We start from the raw sequence: 15,972 nt of genomic DNA on the forward strand, positions 1-15,972 counted from the left end.
TGCAGCAAGTATCAGAGCCTCATTCTTTTTTATTTCCAAGCAGTATTTCACTGTTTGGGGATACCATATTCAATTTATCTATCATGCAAGGTATCCTTTTTTTTTTCTTTCTATATACCAAGTCATCAAGCACAGTATACTTTTTCATCTTCACAGTTTCTGGGTTGGGCTTTTTTTTTTTTTTTTTTGAAGCTAGTCAACCAGTGTTGGTTTCGAACCCAGTGATGAGGATCAGGGTTGGCTAGTGTGAGCTGGTAGGCAAGTATATCACTTTCTGCTACTTCCTCTGCCACAAAGGTCCTTTGCAACCCTCTCCAAGTCTGTAATACTAAGAGAGAAGGATTCTTATGCATTTGAGAACTGCTGATTAGCATTTCTGAGAAGAGAATCCACGTGAATAACAATACCTCTTTAGGCTGGGTAGGGCAGTGCCTAGGGTGTGACGGGGGCGGGGAGTGTGAGGGAGTGGGGGGGTGGTCTATTCCTTTTTTTTTTTTTTTTTTTTTTGGAGACAGACTCTCTGTTGCCTCGAGTAGAGTGCCATGGCATCAGCCTAGTTCACAGCAACCTCAAACTCCTGGGCTCAAGCGATCCTCCTTCCTCAGCCTCTCGAGTAGCTGGGACTACAGGCATGCGCCACCACACCTGGCTAATTTTTAACAGAGATGGGGTCTCGCTCTTGCTCAAGGTGGTCTCTAACTCCTGAGCTCAAGCAATCCTCCCATCTCGGCCTCCCGGAGTGCTAGGATTACAGCCGTGGGCCACCAAGCCTGGGGTCCATTCCTGTTGAAGTAACTCCTGCACTCTCTTCTGCTCTCCTCTGTGGTCTGGCAGGAGATTCCCTGGTGGAAAACCTTCAAGTGTATGAAATGTGGGAATCCAGTCACATTTGAATCATATATTCACTCCACCAGTTTTTATTGAGCACTTGCTATACCCAAGGCATTTGGGATACAACAGTGAACAAAACATTCTTTTGGGGTTGGGGAGACGGACAGTGAGACAGGACCACAATCTCCTGACCTTTTGAGGGCAAAATTATATTATTCGCCAAGACGTGTAGAGACGTATATCCTTTTCCTCCATCCTTATTGGCCCACCGCGCCTTGCTTATCATGGAAAAACTGAGACCCTAAATCTGTCTCCATGACCGGATGAGACAGGCCAGGAGATATGTTTGAGGGACATCTCCTGGCATGGGGAGGTCTTGGGTGAATAATCCTAGCCAGACTGGGATCATACGAAGGAAATAAATTGATGCCAGACGAGGAGCTAAACTTTGTAGGATTGGACTGGTAGTGAGAAAAGAAGCTCCGCATTCGATATTGGGTGAAAAACTACAGATCGGTTAAAGGTGTGTGTAGGAGGGAACCATAATGATCGGCAGCTACTGCTGATACGCGCTGACCCCTCCCTCCTCCTCGGACCCTCCTCTCTGCGGTCCTCGGGCGACACCAAGCACTCGGCCAGGGCCACACGGCTGGGCTAGACCCCTGCGGGGGCCGGCGCCTCGGACTCTACCCCGGCTGCCCGTGGTTCTTTCAGGGTGACCAGCTCCCCGGGATGGGGCGGATTCCGGGCCATCCCCAGCTAGGGTCGGGGGGCCCACGGCTCGCGTCGGACCTGGCGGCTCGGGGGCCGGTGCCCAGGGTCGGGTCGGCCGCGGGGCTGGCGACTCCCGGGCGCTGGGGGCGCGGCGCGGCTGGGCGGCGGGGCCGCTGTGGCGGCGGCGGGCGGACCGCTCCCTGCTCCGCCTCCCCTGCTCCGCCCTCCCGCGCCCGCTCCGCCCTCCGGCTCGGCGCCCGCCCGCCCGCTCTCCTCGCTTGCTTGCTGGCTCTCCGGCCCCCCATGCGGATGTGACATTTTACGCCGCCGCCATTTTGAGAGCGAGCCGAGCCGAGCCGCCGGGCGCCGCGTCCGCTGCCGGAGCCCCGACGACGACGCCGAGGAGGCGGAGGCCGCAGCGCCCCGAGCGCGGCCGGCCCGTCGCCCGCCCGCGCCGCCGCTTCCGCCGGCCCCAGGCCCCGCAGGCCAGCCGCGGCCGGCCAGGCCTCCCGCCCGTCGCGCCCGGCCCGAGGCGGGGCTGACTCCGCGGCCCCCTCCCGGCCGCCCTCCGCCCCCGGCCGGCCCGCGGCCCCGCAGCCCCGGCCCCAGCCCCGGCGGCGGGAGGCGGGCCCCGCGGCGGCGGCGGCGGCGGCGGCGGCCGCAGCGAGCGACGAGGCCGCCCGGCCCGGCCCGCCGGCCGCCCGCCCGCCTCGGCGCCGAGATTGGGCGAATCGCGAGCAAGTACGTGCGCGTCTCCCTACCGCCGCCGCCGCCGCCGCCCGCCGCGGGCCGCCCCGGGGCCGCCGCCGCCGACAACGCGCGGGAGGAGGAGGAGGAGGCCGCCCCGCCGCCGTCGCCGCCGCCGCCGCCCGGGCTCGCCGCCGCCGCCCGCCCGCCGGGCCCGCAGCCCCGGCCCCCGGCCGCAGGCGAGGCCCAGGCCGCGGCCGACATGAACCACCAGCAGCAGCAGCAGCAGAAAGCGGGCGAGCAGCAGCTGAGCGAGCCCGAGGACATGGAGATGGAAGGTGAGGCCCGCGGGCCGGCCGCGGCGGGGCCGGGGGGCGCCTTCCATTGTGGCCGGGGGGAGCCGCGGGAGCCACGCGAGGGACTCGCCATTTTTAACCAGGCCGCGGCGGCCGCCGGGCCTCGGCCTGGCCGCCCCGGCCCCGGCCCGGCCAGGGGAGGCTGCACCGTCATGCCGTGCCCGCGGGCGGGGGCGGCCGGCGGGACCCCGGCCCTGCGCATTGTCCGGACCCCGCGGCCGCCCGGCGCTCGGCCGCCCCGGCACAAAGCGCCCGGAGTTGTAAATTAGGGCGCTCCAGCCGCCGAGGCACGGAGATGTTTTCTCGCTTCTGGCGGCAGCGCTGCCGCCCAGGTCGGGAGGCGGGCTCCGAGGACCGTCCCCTTTCTCAGGCGTCTCGCTGGGCCTGCTGCTGCCTGGTAAGCTCCGGGAACTCTAGACCTCCTCGGACTCGGGGCTCGCCCGCACCTGCTTCTGTGCGCTCTCCTGGAGGGTCCCCCGGGGCTGTGAAGCGTTCCCCCAGATCACTTTATAACAGCACTGCCTAGCGTAAGGCTCAGTTTTGAAAACACCTGCAAGGAACGCAGATGTTCTCAGCTTTGGGACTGGCTCAGAGTTGTGACCTAGGCTCTGCTGGCTTCTGAGTTACCTTTTTTTTTCGGGGAGTTTGGTACCTGGCTGCGTGTGGTGCAGTCAGCATCGGGCCAGGTGTGTGCTTGAAACTACATGAAAGCCCCACCACACATGGCTACCTGCATCAGACTCAGACCTGACTCTAAAGGTAACTCAATTTTCTGTCTATGTGGCAGAAATTTTCTAAGGTAGTGTTAGTTCGAGAGAGGAGATCTTGGTTGTAAAGGTTTGATGTAAAGGCGCTGCAGAGGGAAGAGTCTTTGATTTTTATAGCTCAAGCCGAGTAGGACATGATTGGGAGGCACTTCATTTCATATGGTTCATAGTACTTAAAAGGGCAAAGCCATAGTAGTCTTAAAGTAGTTTTCTTACCCTGGTTAAGGGATCACACTTTCAGGAGTCAAATGGGGGTCAACTGAATGAACAGGCATCAAATGTTTTGTTCTACTTTTGCTTTTAGCAAAGAATCTTGGCTTGCATAAATGAATGGAGGCTCTAGGGAAGTGCAGGTAAAGCAGTACTTGTCCTGTGGGGTAGTTACACGTGTGGGGTGCTGCATACTGGTTGGTGGGAACACTTAACCAAGACTGCTGTTCCCCTGTGAATAACTTACTGCCAATAATTGGATGTTCACTGAAAAAATTGCTTGCCAGGTTCCAAATGGCAAAGTGGCTGAGATGCCTGCTATAGGCACTCACTAATAGTACTTATCAATGGCAGTACTGGGGGACAGGAGAGCAGAGACCATGCCAAAAACCAGGCTATCTATTTTACTCAGACCCAGCAAGGCAATAACTTCACAGAACATCTGGCATGTGTGATTAAACCAAATAGGTGAAGGCATACATCGCTGAGAGAATTGTGTGTATTCCTTTTATGCTATACTTTGCAACACATGTGAAACATAAAAAAGCATTTTCATTTTTCTTTTTGAATAGTATCCTACCAAGACAAAAATCCAGTAAGGTGAGCATACTGATTTCCCACGTACATTTTCTTAACACTTACCAAGTGTTTTTGGACAGGAGTTAGAATGAATAAACATGGACATCACTACAGAGTATATTTCTGACACAGAACTGTGTCTTTGGGAAACACCCACGACCATAAGTTTCAAGGGCTTTGCTAAAAGACTAGAGATTACTGAAGAGTGGTGGAAGAATTTTTGTTTTCTTTTTCTCTTTTTTTCATTGAGCTCCTGGCCAAAGGATGGAAGAATTCTTTTAGAAGGTCCCTTTCTACCCATTCATGCATGGTTTCAAGACTACTTTCTCTTCTCCTGAAGTGTTTTTTTTTTAATCATGAAGTTTTATTTCCATATCAAAGTTTGCATTGGAAAGGTAACCCCTCAGGTCATTAACCTGCACGTTTACCAGTGTCTCAAATTGGATGCCAAGGGTTTTAGTTACTAATGCGGATTCTTAAGCTTTAGCTTGTTTCTTCTGAGTGGGCTTCTGTGTTGGTTTCATCTCCAGAAGGTACCGTGTCTTGGGGGGCACGTGATGGCTATTGACAAGTAGTACCCTGTGAGCACCCACAGGTGTGTGGCTTAAAAAGCTGCCTATGTCGTATGCCATCGGTTTCAGCCTTTCCATTCCTAAAATGTGCTAGGCTTATGTATTGTAACTTAAGATCAGAAAGAGTGAAAGAATGCACTTGTATTGAAAAGCCAGAGGGTGGAGTTTAGCGAATACCAACTCTGGTTGGCTTCATATGCCAGGCTGTGAATGGGATCCCTGTTGGAGCTGGTGTCTTGCACCTGTTAAGTGTCTTGCCTTAATTCCTATAGAACCAGCAGCTGGGTCTGACCAGCTTGAGGAAGGGGAGGCTTGGTAAACGAGGAGCTTGAGCATCCTGCCCTCCTGGGCAGGGTGGTTTCGAAGGAGGCTGAGAGACTGGTTTGGTTGGTTGGTATTTCCCTAGCAGTAGGTCAGTGTTCATTTGCCCTCCTCCTGCCTCACTCTGTTGAGGTTGCATTTGCTTTTAACTGAACTCTGCACAGCCCTTGTATATCCGCTGGAGAATAGCAATGCTGTGGATTAGTTATTTTAAAAACGCCCTGTTCTGAGCAGTTAGGAAACTTATGATGGGTGAAGTGCAGAGAGGGAAGAGAGATGGGTGTTCTGTTGGCAGCTCGTTGGGATTGTGGCCACATGCTCTCTAAAAGGCCTGGAGCAGCCAACTGCGTGTTTCTAGTTGGAGGCAGATAGAGCTATGGAGGTGGTGGCATTAATAGGTCTGGCTGGGAATACATTTGCTAGGCAGTTTATTCACTGTCTGGCTTTGATGGTCAGTGAGGCCTGGGGGCTGAAGGAGTGGCTTGCTCAGGTCTCTGCCCTCCCAACACCTAGAGAGTTAGTAGTCTTGTCTGTGGGTGCCCTGTTGAATCAACAAAAGTTTTCCTGAGGTCTGCATTCTGTGTGAAAACTCTGTTTCTTTCCTGGTGTGGCGGTTCTGCCCATGGGAGCAGTCTGCTTCAGAGTGGAATCTCAGACACGAATGGGCTAGGTGGTTGGCTTTTGTATGCCACTCAAACCAACAAGTCAGCTGTAGCTTCTGAGAATTGGTCACTGACATCTGTATTTTTTTGTTCCAGGGGTGGTGGTGGGTTTCTTTCTTTCTTTCTTTTTTTTTTTTTTTTTGATCAAACTTGTGCCTGTTGTTGGAGTTTGAAGATACTTTTTCTGCTAAAGCATGTTTGGGAGTGGATGGTGAGTTCTCTTGCACACACCCACCTGGATAAACTTGTGCTGTGTATTTTATTATAACTAAAATAAGATTCCTTTCGAATAACCCCCTAGCAAGACAAAAATCAAATAACATGAGGATATTGATTTTCCTTACATAGGCTTAGGTTGGTAAAAATTTTTTGCAAAGTTACAAAATGAACATCAACTCAGAGAACCCGGTACAGAAGAAATTAGGCCAAACCTAGAAACATCTCCCTCTGATGTGACATGTCAGGCTGTGATATGATTTCAGGTTGTTCCCCACAGGCTTCAGCTCTCCTATCCTTTCACGCTGCCGATCTTCTGATTACCTTTTCCTCTATGATCAAATAAATGACTGATCCCAGCAAATGTGGGAAGGAAGTATACTTTCCATTTTTTAAATCAGTTTTTTAGAAAGGGAGAAAGAGGTCATGAAATTAAGATTCATGGTAGGGCAGTGTGGTGGCTAAGACAGTCTCCTGTGCTTGGAATTTGAGTCAGGATTTTGTCCTTTAATTGCTGTGTGACCTCATGTATGTTGCTTGTGCTCTTGGTGTCTCGGTTTCTACATCCTTGAAAAGGAGAGTTGGTCATAGCTACCTGCCCAGGTTGTTGTGAGACTAAAGTCACCAAGCACGTGTGAAGTGCCAGGCACGGAGTTTGGAGCACAGGTGATGTTCAGTAAGTGGTGTTGCTCTGATGGTGAAACCTTTGCAGCTGAGGAAAGAACATACTTAGTCTAAGACTAAAGTGGGGCATACACCACAGGTGGGGCAAGAGATGATTGGTGATATGCAAAAATGTCCTACAGTAATTATATCCTGATGTGGGTTGGAAAAAAAACAACAACCAACCTCACATAAGAATTGTTGGCCGGGCGCGGTGGCTCACGCCTGTAATCCTAGCACTCTGGGAGGCCGAGGTGGGCGGATCGTTTGAGCTCAGGAGTTCAGACCAGCCTGAGCAAGAGCGAGACCCCATCTCTACTAAAAATAGAAAGAAATTATATGGACAGCTAAAAATATATATAGAAAAAATTAGCCGGGCATGGTGGTGCATGCCTGTAGTCCCAGCTACTCGGGAGGCTGAGACAGGAGGATTGCTTGAGCCCAGGAGTTTGAGGTTGCTGTGAGCTAGGCTGACGCCACGGCACTCACTCTAGCCTGGGCAACAGAGTGAGACTCTGTCTCAAAAAAAAAAAAAAAAAAAGAATAAGAATTGTTAACCATGAGATCCTGGGTTTGATGTGCCTAAGTAGGGATTTAAGGTTAAAGATATAATATTTTGAAAACAATTAACTAGATAATAGGAGTTAAGTAGCTTTGGTGCTTTGTGACACTGGTGCTGAAGTTTGATGAGCTCATTAGCCTTCTGATTATCCTTGCAGCATTCGTGTTGGAGAAATTGGTAAAGTTGAGAATTGCATTGTTGCAGGGAAGCCAGGTCACTGTGCCTCTAGGCTTTGGGAGCCGGCCTTGAATTCTTCTGTCTGGATCCCTGCATCCTGTTACCAAGCCCATTTTGTTTTTCCAGCCACCACCTTAAAGGAGGCCCTTGTGGTCTCACGCTGGAACTGTTGCAACAGCCTTCTTTACTGTGCTCTGCTTCTACCCCGCCTGAACCCCACGCAGCTATGATAACTGGCTGCCCACAGAATTCTCTGCCCTGTCACTCGTTGCCCTGCTTAGAAGGATTCAGGTGTCCTGAAGTCACATTGCCAGGGTCCTCAGGATGGTCCCAGCCTCCTTTATGCTACCGGCCCCTAGCACACATGCACTTGTGTAGGTGGCAGCAGCAGCCTCTCCTCCAGGAAGACAGGACATACCAGGACAGTGGTCCAGGACTTCATTCATGTGTCCTCTTTCTCCTAACTCTTTGTGGTCGCCTCAGCCGGTTGCCTTGCAGAAGAGCCATGTAACTTTTTGCTCCATCTGCTGTTTTGCCTGTGGCGGCTGAATTTGTGTACCTGACTTCCTCACTGTTGGATTGTTTGTTCTGAAGATGACCACTTTAGGTTCCTTTTTTGTTAAATTTATTTGTGAGAGCTACTCATTCAGGAAACACCTTTTCAATGAACTCAGCTAAACAGTAATACACGAGATGGCTGGCTGGCAAGGTGGCCCTGTGAAAGAGAATGCTGAAGCCATAAAACAATATTGCTTTGATAGCTGCTAATTTAGTTTTATTGCTTTTAACGTTAACGCAGTGGCGCTTTTTTGATCCTTTTGGAAGAAATAGCTTGTTTTTCAGACAAAGACATTGATAGGTCTTCATAAATGACTGAAGGGTTCTTTTGAGTATTTTTAAAATTTATTGTTGTTTCTGGTTTTTTTTTGATGAGTACTAGGTAGCCTGGATATTTCTGCTTGACTTCCAAAGCAAAGAAATTTAGCCCTGGAGAACAAGGGGTGTAACAAGGCATTTCTTGACACGTACCATGATAGAGTTGAATGTTAAAATGTCACCCTGCTTTATAAACTACTTGTTCTGAACTAATTTGGACTTAAGAAAGTTGGAGGAAGCAGGATTTTCAGTGTCATGCGTAGGCATGAAAGTCAGTTATGCCATTTTTCTAGTAAGTTAACACATGCCTTGGCTAATGAGAAGTCAGATGTGTTGAAATTCTTGAAGAGAAGCAGGTCTACTAAGGGTTGGTAATTTAAACCTTTATTTGGAGGTTGGAAACAGTAATTAGAAAGTTTCTTATGTAGGGAATTACACCAACCAGAGCAAGAGCAGGACGCTTCCAGAATTCAGGATACCCCTGAAAGTGAGACCAGCCGGATCCCCAAATGGGAAAGGAAGAGGGACACCTGGGAGAACCCATCCTGAGAAGTAGTGTTGACTCTTCTGCGGGGTTCTGCTATAAGAAGGATAGAGGATGGCTGAGGCCATGCTGGGGTTGCAGTGAGTGGGTGGACAGAGGGACTGACTGCCTGGTGGGGACCGGGCTGTTGCTGTGCTCTGCCTATTGCTGTGTTCCGCCAGTTCAGCTCTTAGGTCAGCCCTGGAGGGGTGGAGACCACGGTTCTGAGATGACAGCTGTTCATAGTCACAGAGATGCTCAGGTGTCACAGAGATGCTCAGGTGTCTTTTCAAGGACTCTGATAGGAGCTTAAAATTCAAATGTTTGAAACCTGTGAGTGAGTGTTGTATTCCAGTCTTAGGGTGATGGCCCTTCATTCTTCTTTGGGCATTGAGAATCTATAAATTATCTGTTAATAGAAGGAGGCTTTCTTGAGAAACCAGGACAGTTGTGTGATTTTTCTGGCCTGCCACAGAGTATTCAAAAACCCAGCTCCCTCAGTTTTGGTTTCACACCAGTAACTACAGTTTCCTTACACCCTGATACTGGGAGGGCAGTGTCCTATGTTATGTACCAACTGCCAGAATATCAACTGGGCTAGCTCTCGCAATAAGCTGTTCAGCAGGCATCTGGTTTGGGAAACATACTGTGCGAGTTTGGTAGGGTGCTGTGTATTATGGGGCTTGATCACATCCCAGGGTGTAGCTGCAGGTGTGTGGGTGGTGATCTAACTTCTCTTTGCTGTCCCTCCTGCCACCGCATTCGTGGTACCTTCAGAAAGAGTTGAGGGGCATGTTTGCAAGGGAAATGGGTTTGTGTTACCCTGAATGTGGTGTTCGAGAAAACCTTGCCACACCGTAGCCCCTTATGTTAATGAAAAGGCTGTGGACCATTGACCTAGAGTTTCAAGTACGTTTCATCAGTATGACTTTGGGGGAATAAATTATATTTCAAGACTGTAAATTGACCCTGCAGGATTGCTGTTTTAAAACAAGCACATGGAATACTCTTTAACCTGTGTATGTGGTTACACAGACCAGCTTCTTTGTATGGAGCGGATCATTCCAAGTGCTTGCTTCTTCCAGTTGGTAGTTTATGTCAGCTTGGAGGAGAAATTGTTCATTCAAGCAAAATGTGTATGGAGTGTTTAAAAACATCCTTAAGTCCATGTTGCTGTTTTATAACCATCCTAGATACTTAATAAGAATTCTCCCCAAAGGATTCTTAGTCACTCTTTTCTCTTATGTCTTGAACTTGTAAGGATGAAGAGGGTAGAATGCTTGACCTCAAGAAAGCCCCCGGAGAAGTAGCTGGTGGGGTGAGGATTGCTGTGGCCTCCTTGGGCGCCCCAGCCTTTGAGATCCCCCCAAGCTTCTCCTGCTGCGGTGTCCTGCCCGTCCTAGCCAGGCAGGAGTCCACACTGCTCTGAAGCAGTCCAGCCTTCTGCTGCCAGTCGTGATGAGCACAGAGGGAGTGTTTTCCTACTTTAGACCCATGTTTCTCCTGAAAGCCACTCATTTTCATACTGGGGACAAGGGGAATGACATGGGCAAGGAAGACTAAGGGTCTAACCCTGCACTGTGTGATTATGGCAGCCGCCAGTGACATGCAGTGACTCAAGTTTAAAATTAAAAAATTCCTCATTAGACTAGCCACATTAAATGGTCAGTAGCCAGTACAGCCCCGACATTGGACAGTCACCTCATAAAGGTTTGTTGGCCAGTGTCCACCTAACTGGTCAAGAAAACCGGCTGGATTCTCGCTTAGAAGGTGTTTTGGGTAGCATTAGGGTCCCCCTGAATGTTGGAAAGGTACAGTGTATCCTGGAGAAGCAGAATTAAAATGAGCAAAAGCGTTGGAAACTTGCAGATAAATGGTTCTCAGCAAACCCTAAAGAGCAGTGCTTCCCACGTTATTTGTGGTGAAGGAACGAGTTTTTTAAATTTTCCGTCCATCATGGATAGCACTATCCATCATGTTAGAAATACAATGCAAACAAATTATTTGAGATAGGCATGTAAAAACACAAGCTCCAGTTTATGAAATTCAGCTAATGTAAAATTACAGTTCAGCAGTTATAGAACAAACATACATGGGAAGAAAGAAAAGAATTGCACAAAATGTGCATGTTCATAGAAAGTGTGTATAGGCGATTAATATGAAGAATCACTATTACACGTGTAACTTTGTTATTCCACCGGTGATAACTGAGAAGAATTTTGCATGAAAAAGCAATTGCCCACATTAAAAGTCTACATTTACACTTAAGTAAATTTTTTTGTGGGGCACTGTGGTTCGTGCCTATAATCCTAGTGCTTTGGGAGACTGAGGCAGGAGGATGGCTTGAGGCCAGGAGTTCAAGACCAGCCTGGGCAACACAGTAAGAACGCTTCTTTAAGAAAAATTTAAAAAGCTGATTGTGGTGGCACAAGACTGTAGTCCGAGCTACTCTGGAGGCTGAGGCAGGGGGATCATTCTAGGTCAGGAGTTTGAGGTTACAGTGAGCTATGATTGCAGCACTGCACTCCAGCCCAGGTGACAGAGCAAGACCCTGTCTCTAAAAAAAATTAAAAAGAAAATTTTTTCTAATACTTTATTTCTGTAGACAACTTTGACAATTTTTCTTATAGACTTACAGCTAAATTGTCTTGCATTGAAGGAAGTGGGTTCTGGGTGTTACTTACTTTTGGGTTAGAGTTAACCAGCTAATCTGAAATCAGAGGCCGTAACGTGGTCCTGCTGCGCGCGACTGAATGCAGTCATGCCTTGGGAAGCGCGACGCCAGTTTGACAGCACCCGAACTGCCTCGTGCTCTGTTTAGAGAGATGGGCCTGCTGAACACACATTTGGATGTGGCAGCAAAGTCAGACTTCATGAAAGTATCTAAAGCTTACTCTCCATTTCTGACAGTCTCTGAGAGAGACACCTGTTCGAAGCCTCTGCTTTGAGCAGGGCGGTGTAGGGCATCTGTTGTGACCCCCACTGCCTTTGCCTGTTTGTCTTCATTTCCTCCTGGTCATTGCTCACTCCCGACTATTGTGGCCGCAGTGTTCTTGCTGTGGTGCCCACAGGGCCTGGTGCAGGCTCTCATCCCTTAAGCACCTCCAGACTGGCACTTACTTGTGGTCCCTGCCTTCCACCCCCCACACCTCAGAGAGTGAAGGAGCCCGGGCGCAAGAGCAAGGGAGGGCGCCAGGGAAGTCCTGACGGAAGGCGGGAAGGGTGGAGGGGCAGTTGCCGTGTAAAGGAAATTCAGAACTGGTTGATGCAGGGAAGGTCACCCAGCTGCGTTTGAGAAGAGGTGTGAGTTGTCAGGGGTGAGGGGGTAGAGTAGCACAATGGGTTGGGGGACTGCCAGTGTCTGACTAGGCGTTTAGGGTCTGTGCTATGCAGGGTGATGTCCATGTCCTGCCCCCTGGAACTGGTGAGTACGCTACGATACATGGTGTAGGGACTTCGCAGATATGATTCAATTCAGAATCCTTAGGTGAGGAGGTCATCGTGTGTTAGATGGGTGGCCACAGTTTAATGACAAGGGTCCATGTCAGCAATGTGAGGAAAGACTTGACCAGCCCCTGCTGATGTTGAAGATGCATGGAGGAGCCCGGGAATGCAGGTGGCCCCCGAAAGCTGGAAAAGCCAGGCAAACATGTTACCCGCTAGAGCCCCCAGAGAAGGGATGCAGTTCTGTGGACACCTAGATTTTAGCCCAGAGAGACGCAGTGCAGACTTCTGACTTCCATACAACTCTCTGAAATGGGCACAGCATCAAACCCATTTTATAGCAGAACAAAACAAGGCCCTGAGCAAGTTACACAACTTACCTTGAGGTCACCAGAGCAAGTGGTAGAGGTGAGATTGGAGCCCACGTGGTCTGGCTTCGCAGCCACGTGCGATTCGTAGCCAGTAGACACCATTGGCCATGAAAGTAGCCGTTGACTGGTTTTTTATTTAGACACCTTGCTGTCTTCTCCCACGTTTCTTACCTCACCACCCCAAAGTGGTAAACTGCAGTTGGGCTTCCTAGTCTGAAGGTTTTCATGTGGTTCACCACATGCTTTGAATATAGAAAGTAGCCCACTGCCAGAATAGGCCGAGGCCACCCGGGCACAGCAGCAAGTGGAGTATGGTGGCATAAAAAATGAGAAACTATAACATGTTGGTAGATTTCTTCCTTTGTGAATCGGGTATTCAGTAACAGATTTTAATAAGATTGTGAGCTGAAATGAATCATCCCTAAAGCAAACCACCTAGACTCTGTGTATTAATAGCTCAGAGTATATGGGGAGATTTAAATGTGAAAAGGAGGACTATTGTCAGCTAGGCCTTGGGCAATTTCAAAGTTCTCCATTCTGTAGGTACACAGGGCAATTTCAGAGCACCCTGTTCTGAAGACTCACAGGGCCAGGTATTAGGGCAATCTCAGAGCACCCGGTTCTGTAGATATACAGGGTTAGATATCGGGCCTTATGGAGGTAGGTCCTGGGGTTGTCCCATGACCCCCACCCCCCTCTTTCCCATTTACACATGAGCAGACTGCAGCAAGAGCTCTCTCCAAGCCCACACAGCAGCTGCCTGAGCCCGGCTGGCACACTGGGTGAGCCTCCTGCCGGGTGGGCTGTGTTCTCTCTGAAGCCCTGGCCAGCTGGGCTGGACCCGTCCTATTGCCTAGATCACCTAGTTTCTTTCAGCAGCAGCTTTCACAGGTGGATGGAAAACTGGGTCAGAGGTACCAGAGCCTCAGGATTCCTTAGCTGGGCAGAGGTTGGAAGAAATTAGGTGACTTAAAAGGCCAGTCTCCTTGCTTCATTGACTTCTAGCTAGCTATGTGGTATTTATGCGGCATATTTTGAATATTTTCCTTTTGGGCCTTGTTCTCTGACAGTGAGTTTTAAAGATATATAAAAAAGGTACATATCTTCATAGACAATAGTTTGTAAAGCGACTGTAGCAGTCTAAAACTGTAGCAATACTGCTGTTTTAAATGCAGAAATCTTTACTTGATTGGACTTTAGCCTTTGCCTATTAAGTCAGTGATTCAAGAAAGCATAAATAAATGTGGCTTTTTGATCTTAGTTTTCTGAATGTCCCTGCTGCTCACACGACACAACGCACAGGAGCTGTGATTTCTTTTGCTTCAGATGGGTGATTACGATCAGTGTGCAGATAGTGGATTGAACTGTTATTTATTGGTCATCAATTCGTGTGTGAGGTTCTGCTGGGAAAAATAAGATGGAAGACTCAAGTGCTGGCCCCCTGAACTGGTCAGGAGCAAGTGTCCACACAGCACAAATGATGACATGTGGTTACCTGGGCAGGTAACTGTTCCTGGCTGGTCAGTGAGAGGATAAGTGACCCTCGGGTGCCCTAGTCAGGAAGACATGATCCTTCAGGTGACTGGTTTTGAGTGAGCTTCAGAATGCAAGGCGGCCAGTGACAACTGCTCCTATCTCCCGGACACTTAGCAGTGCTGAGTTGGTGACCGGCAGGGTTAGGAGGGTACTCCCAGTACTGTGGGAAATGTCATGCTAAAAGCATGATCCCAGCCGAAGTGTGACAAGTTTTCAGGAGCATTCTTACGTTGGGGTTATTAATTACCCTGGGATATGGAGAGAGAAAGAATTAGCAGTACAAATGTAAAAGTTTTCTGTGAGTCATTTCCTTTGGAAATCAGAGGCTTTTATTTAAAATTTCTATTTTGATGAAGTTAAGTCCTATAATTTTTTTAAAAAGTTTCTTTATCTTTTTTAATTTTTTTATTTTTTGGAAGCAGGGACTAGCTTTGTTGCCCAGGGTGGAGTATAGTAGCGTGATCTCAGCTCACTGCAGCCATGAACAAATGGGCTGAGGCAATCCTCCTGCCTCAGCTTCTTGAGTAGCTGGGACTACAGGCTTGTACGACCATGCCTGGCTAAATGTTTAAATTTTTTGTAGCCATGGGGTCTTGCCATGTTGCCCAGCTTGGTCTCAGACTCCTGGTCTCAAGCAGTCCTCCTGCCTCAGCATCCCAAAGTGCTGGGATTAGAGGCACGAGTGACCTTACCTGGCCAGTCCTATAATTTTTTAAAAAGGCTTCTATTTTTCTTAAAAAAAATACAGCTTATCATCTTCCCAATCCTTTGTATCCTTTCTACAGTGCCTAACACTGTGTTTTATATGCTGAAGATTTTTAATAAATGTTTAATTAATTGGAAAAAATACTGTTTTTTATTTTGAATATAATAAAATCATGGAGGGCACTGACAGGGTCACATAATTTTGTTTTAGAGGTGAAAGATTCCATTATGGCCCCAACTCCAGGTATAGAAACCGAGGCTCTGAGGGATGAAGTGAGAAGTCTAGTATGAGCCACGTACTGGCTGATTAAGTTTAATGAGAAATAACTATTCATTTTCTCACTAGCCAAGTTTCATATGCTTCAACTACATGTGGCTATTTAAATAAAATTGAGTAAGATTGAGAATATTAGTTCCTCTCACGGCAGCCCACATGTAGCTGGTGGCTCCCATCTTGGACATAGAATGTCACCATCGTTCGTCACAGAAAGCTCTGTGGGACAGCGCTGCTCACTAGACACAGCCTGTGAACTGGATTTTACTTCTGTTACCATAGGGGGCTCTCATCACACTGTTGGTCTGGGGGGTTTAGAATATAGAAAACCAAGCAGTGTCATCTGTAATAATTTAGGAATAAGGTTCCCCAAACTGGGGTGCAGCCTGGTGCAGGCATGCTGGTGATGTTGCCTTAGGCACTGGGCAGGGTGGGCAACAAAGACGAAGTGACAAGGAAAAGCCAGCAGGACACAATTCGTGTGAACAAATAATGTGGTGTAAAAAGTGATGAATGCCACAGAGGTAACAAACAGGGTTCTGGAATCCAAGAGAGAGATTGCATCGGGCTGTGGGGAAGCAGGAAGGCTTGGTGAGGAAGTGGAACTCGCAGTGGGCCTTCGGGGCTGGTTAGGATTTAAACTGAAGGGAATCTGAGGTGAGGGTGCCAGAGGCAAAGGCTCTGGGTGGGTGAAAATAGAGGTGCCACCTTTTGGCTTCCTGGACATACGCGTTTGTTGTAATTACTACATTGTCTTGTGTTTCTTTACCATTAGACTTTATGCCTTGATCCAACGTTTCTTCCTACCAAATAATCAAAAGCATTGCATTTTTATGTTTTAGTTTCAATCTGACAGGAATGTGGTATGATGTTAAATGCCAATTAACCTTAATTTTACCTGGTTTGGTAATAATTAAATGATTAGA

The 15,972-nt window shown here is 48.8% G+C and overlaps 1 protein-coding gene across 1 annotated transcript in view; it reads left to right on the plus strand.

Annotated features, from left to right (window-relative positions):
* The first annotated feature begins 2,437 nt into the window (after nucleotides 1-2,437).
* The window catches only part of USP7 (ubiquitin specific peptidase 7), a 59,440-nt gene continuing 45,905 nt past the window's right edge, over nucleotides 2,438-15,972 (plus strand). The window contains exon 1 of the mRNA XM_069486942.1: nucleotides 2,438-2,570. Within this exon, the coding sequence (XP_069343043.1) occupies nucleotides 2,495-2,570 (76 nt within the window). The 5' untranslated portion in view covers nucleotides 2,438-2,494. The remainder of the gene's footprint in view (nucleotides 2,571-15,972) is intronic.

The sequence above is a fragment of the Eulemur rufifrons genome, chromosome 14 (genome assembly GCF_041146395.1).
Source record: "Eulemur rufifrons isolate Redbay chromosome 14, OSU_ERuf_1, whole genome shotgun sequence".
Classification (NCBI taxonomy): Eukaryota; Metazoa; Chordata; class Mammalia; order Primates; family Lemuridae; genus Eulemur; species Eulemur rufifrons.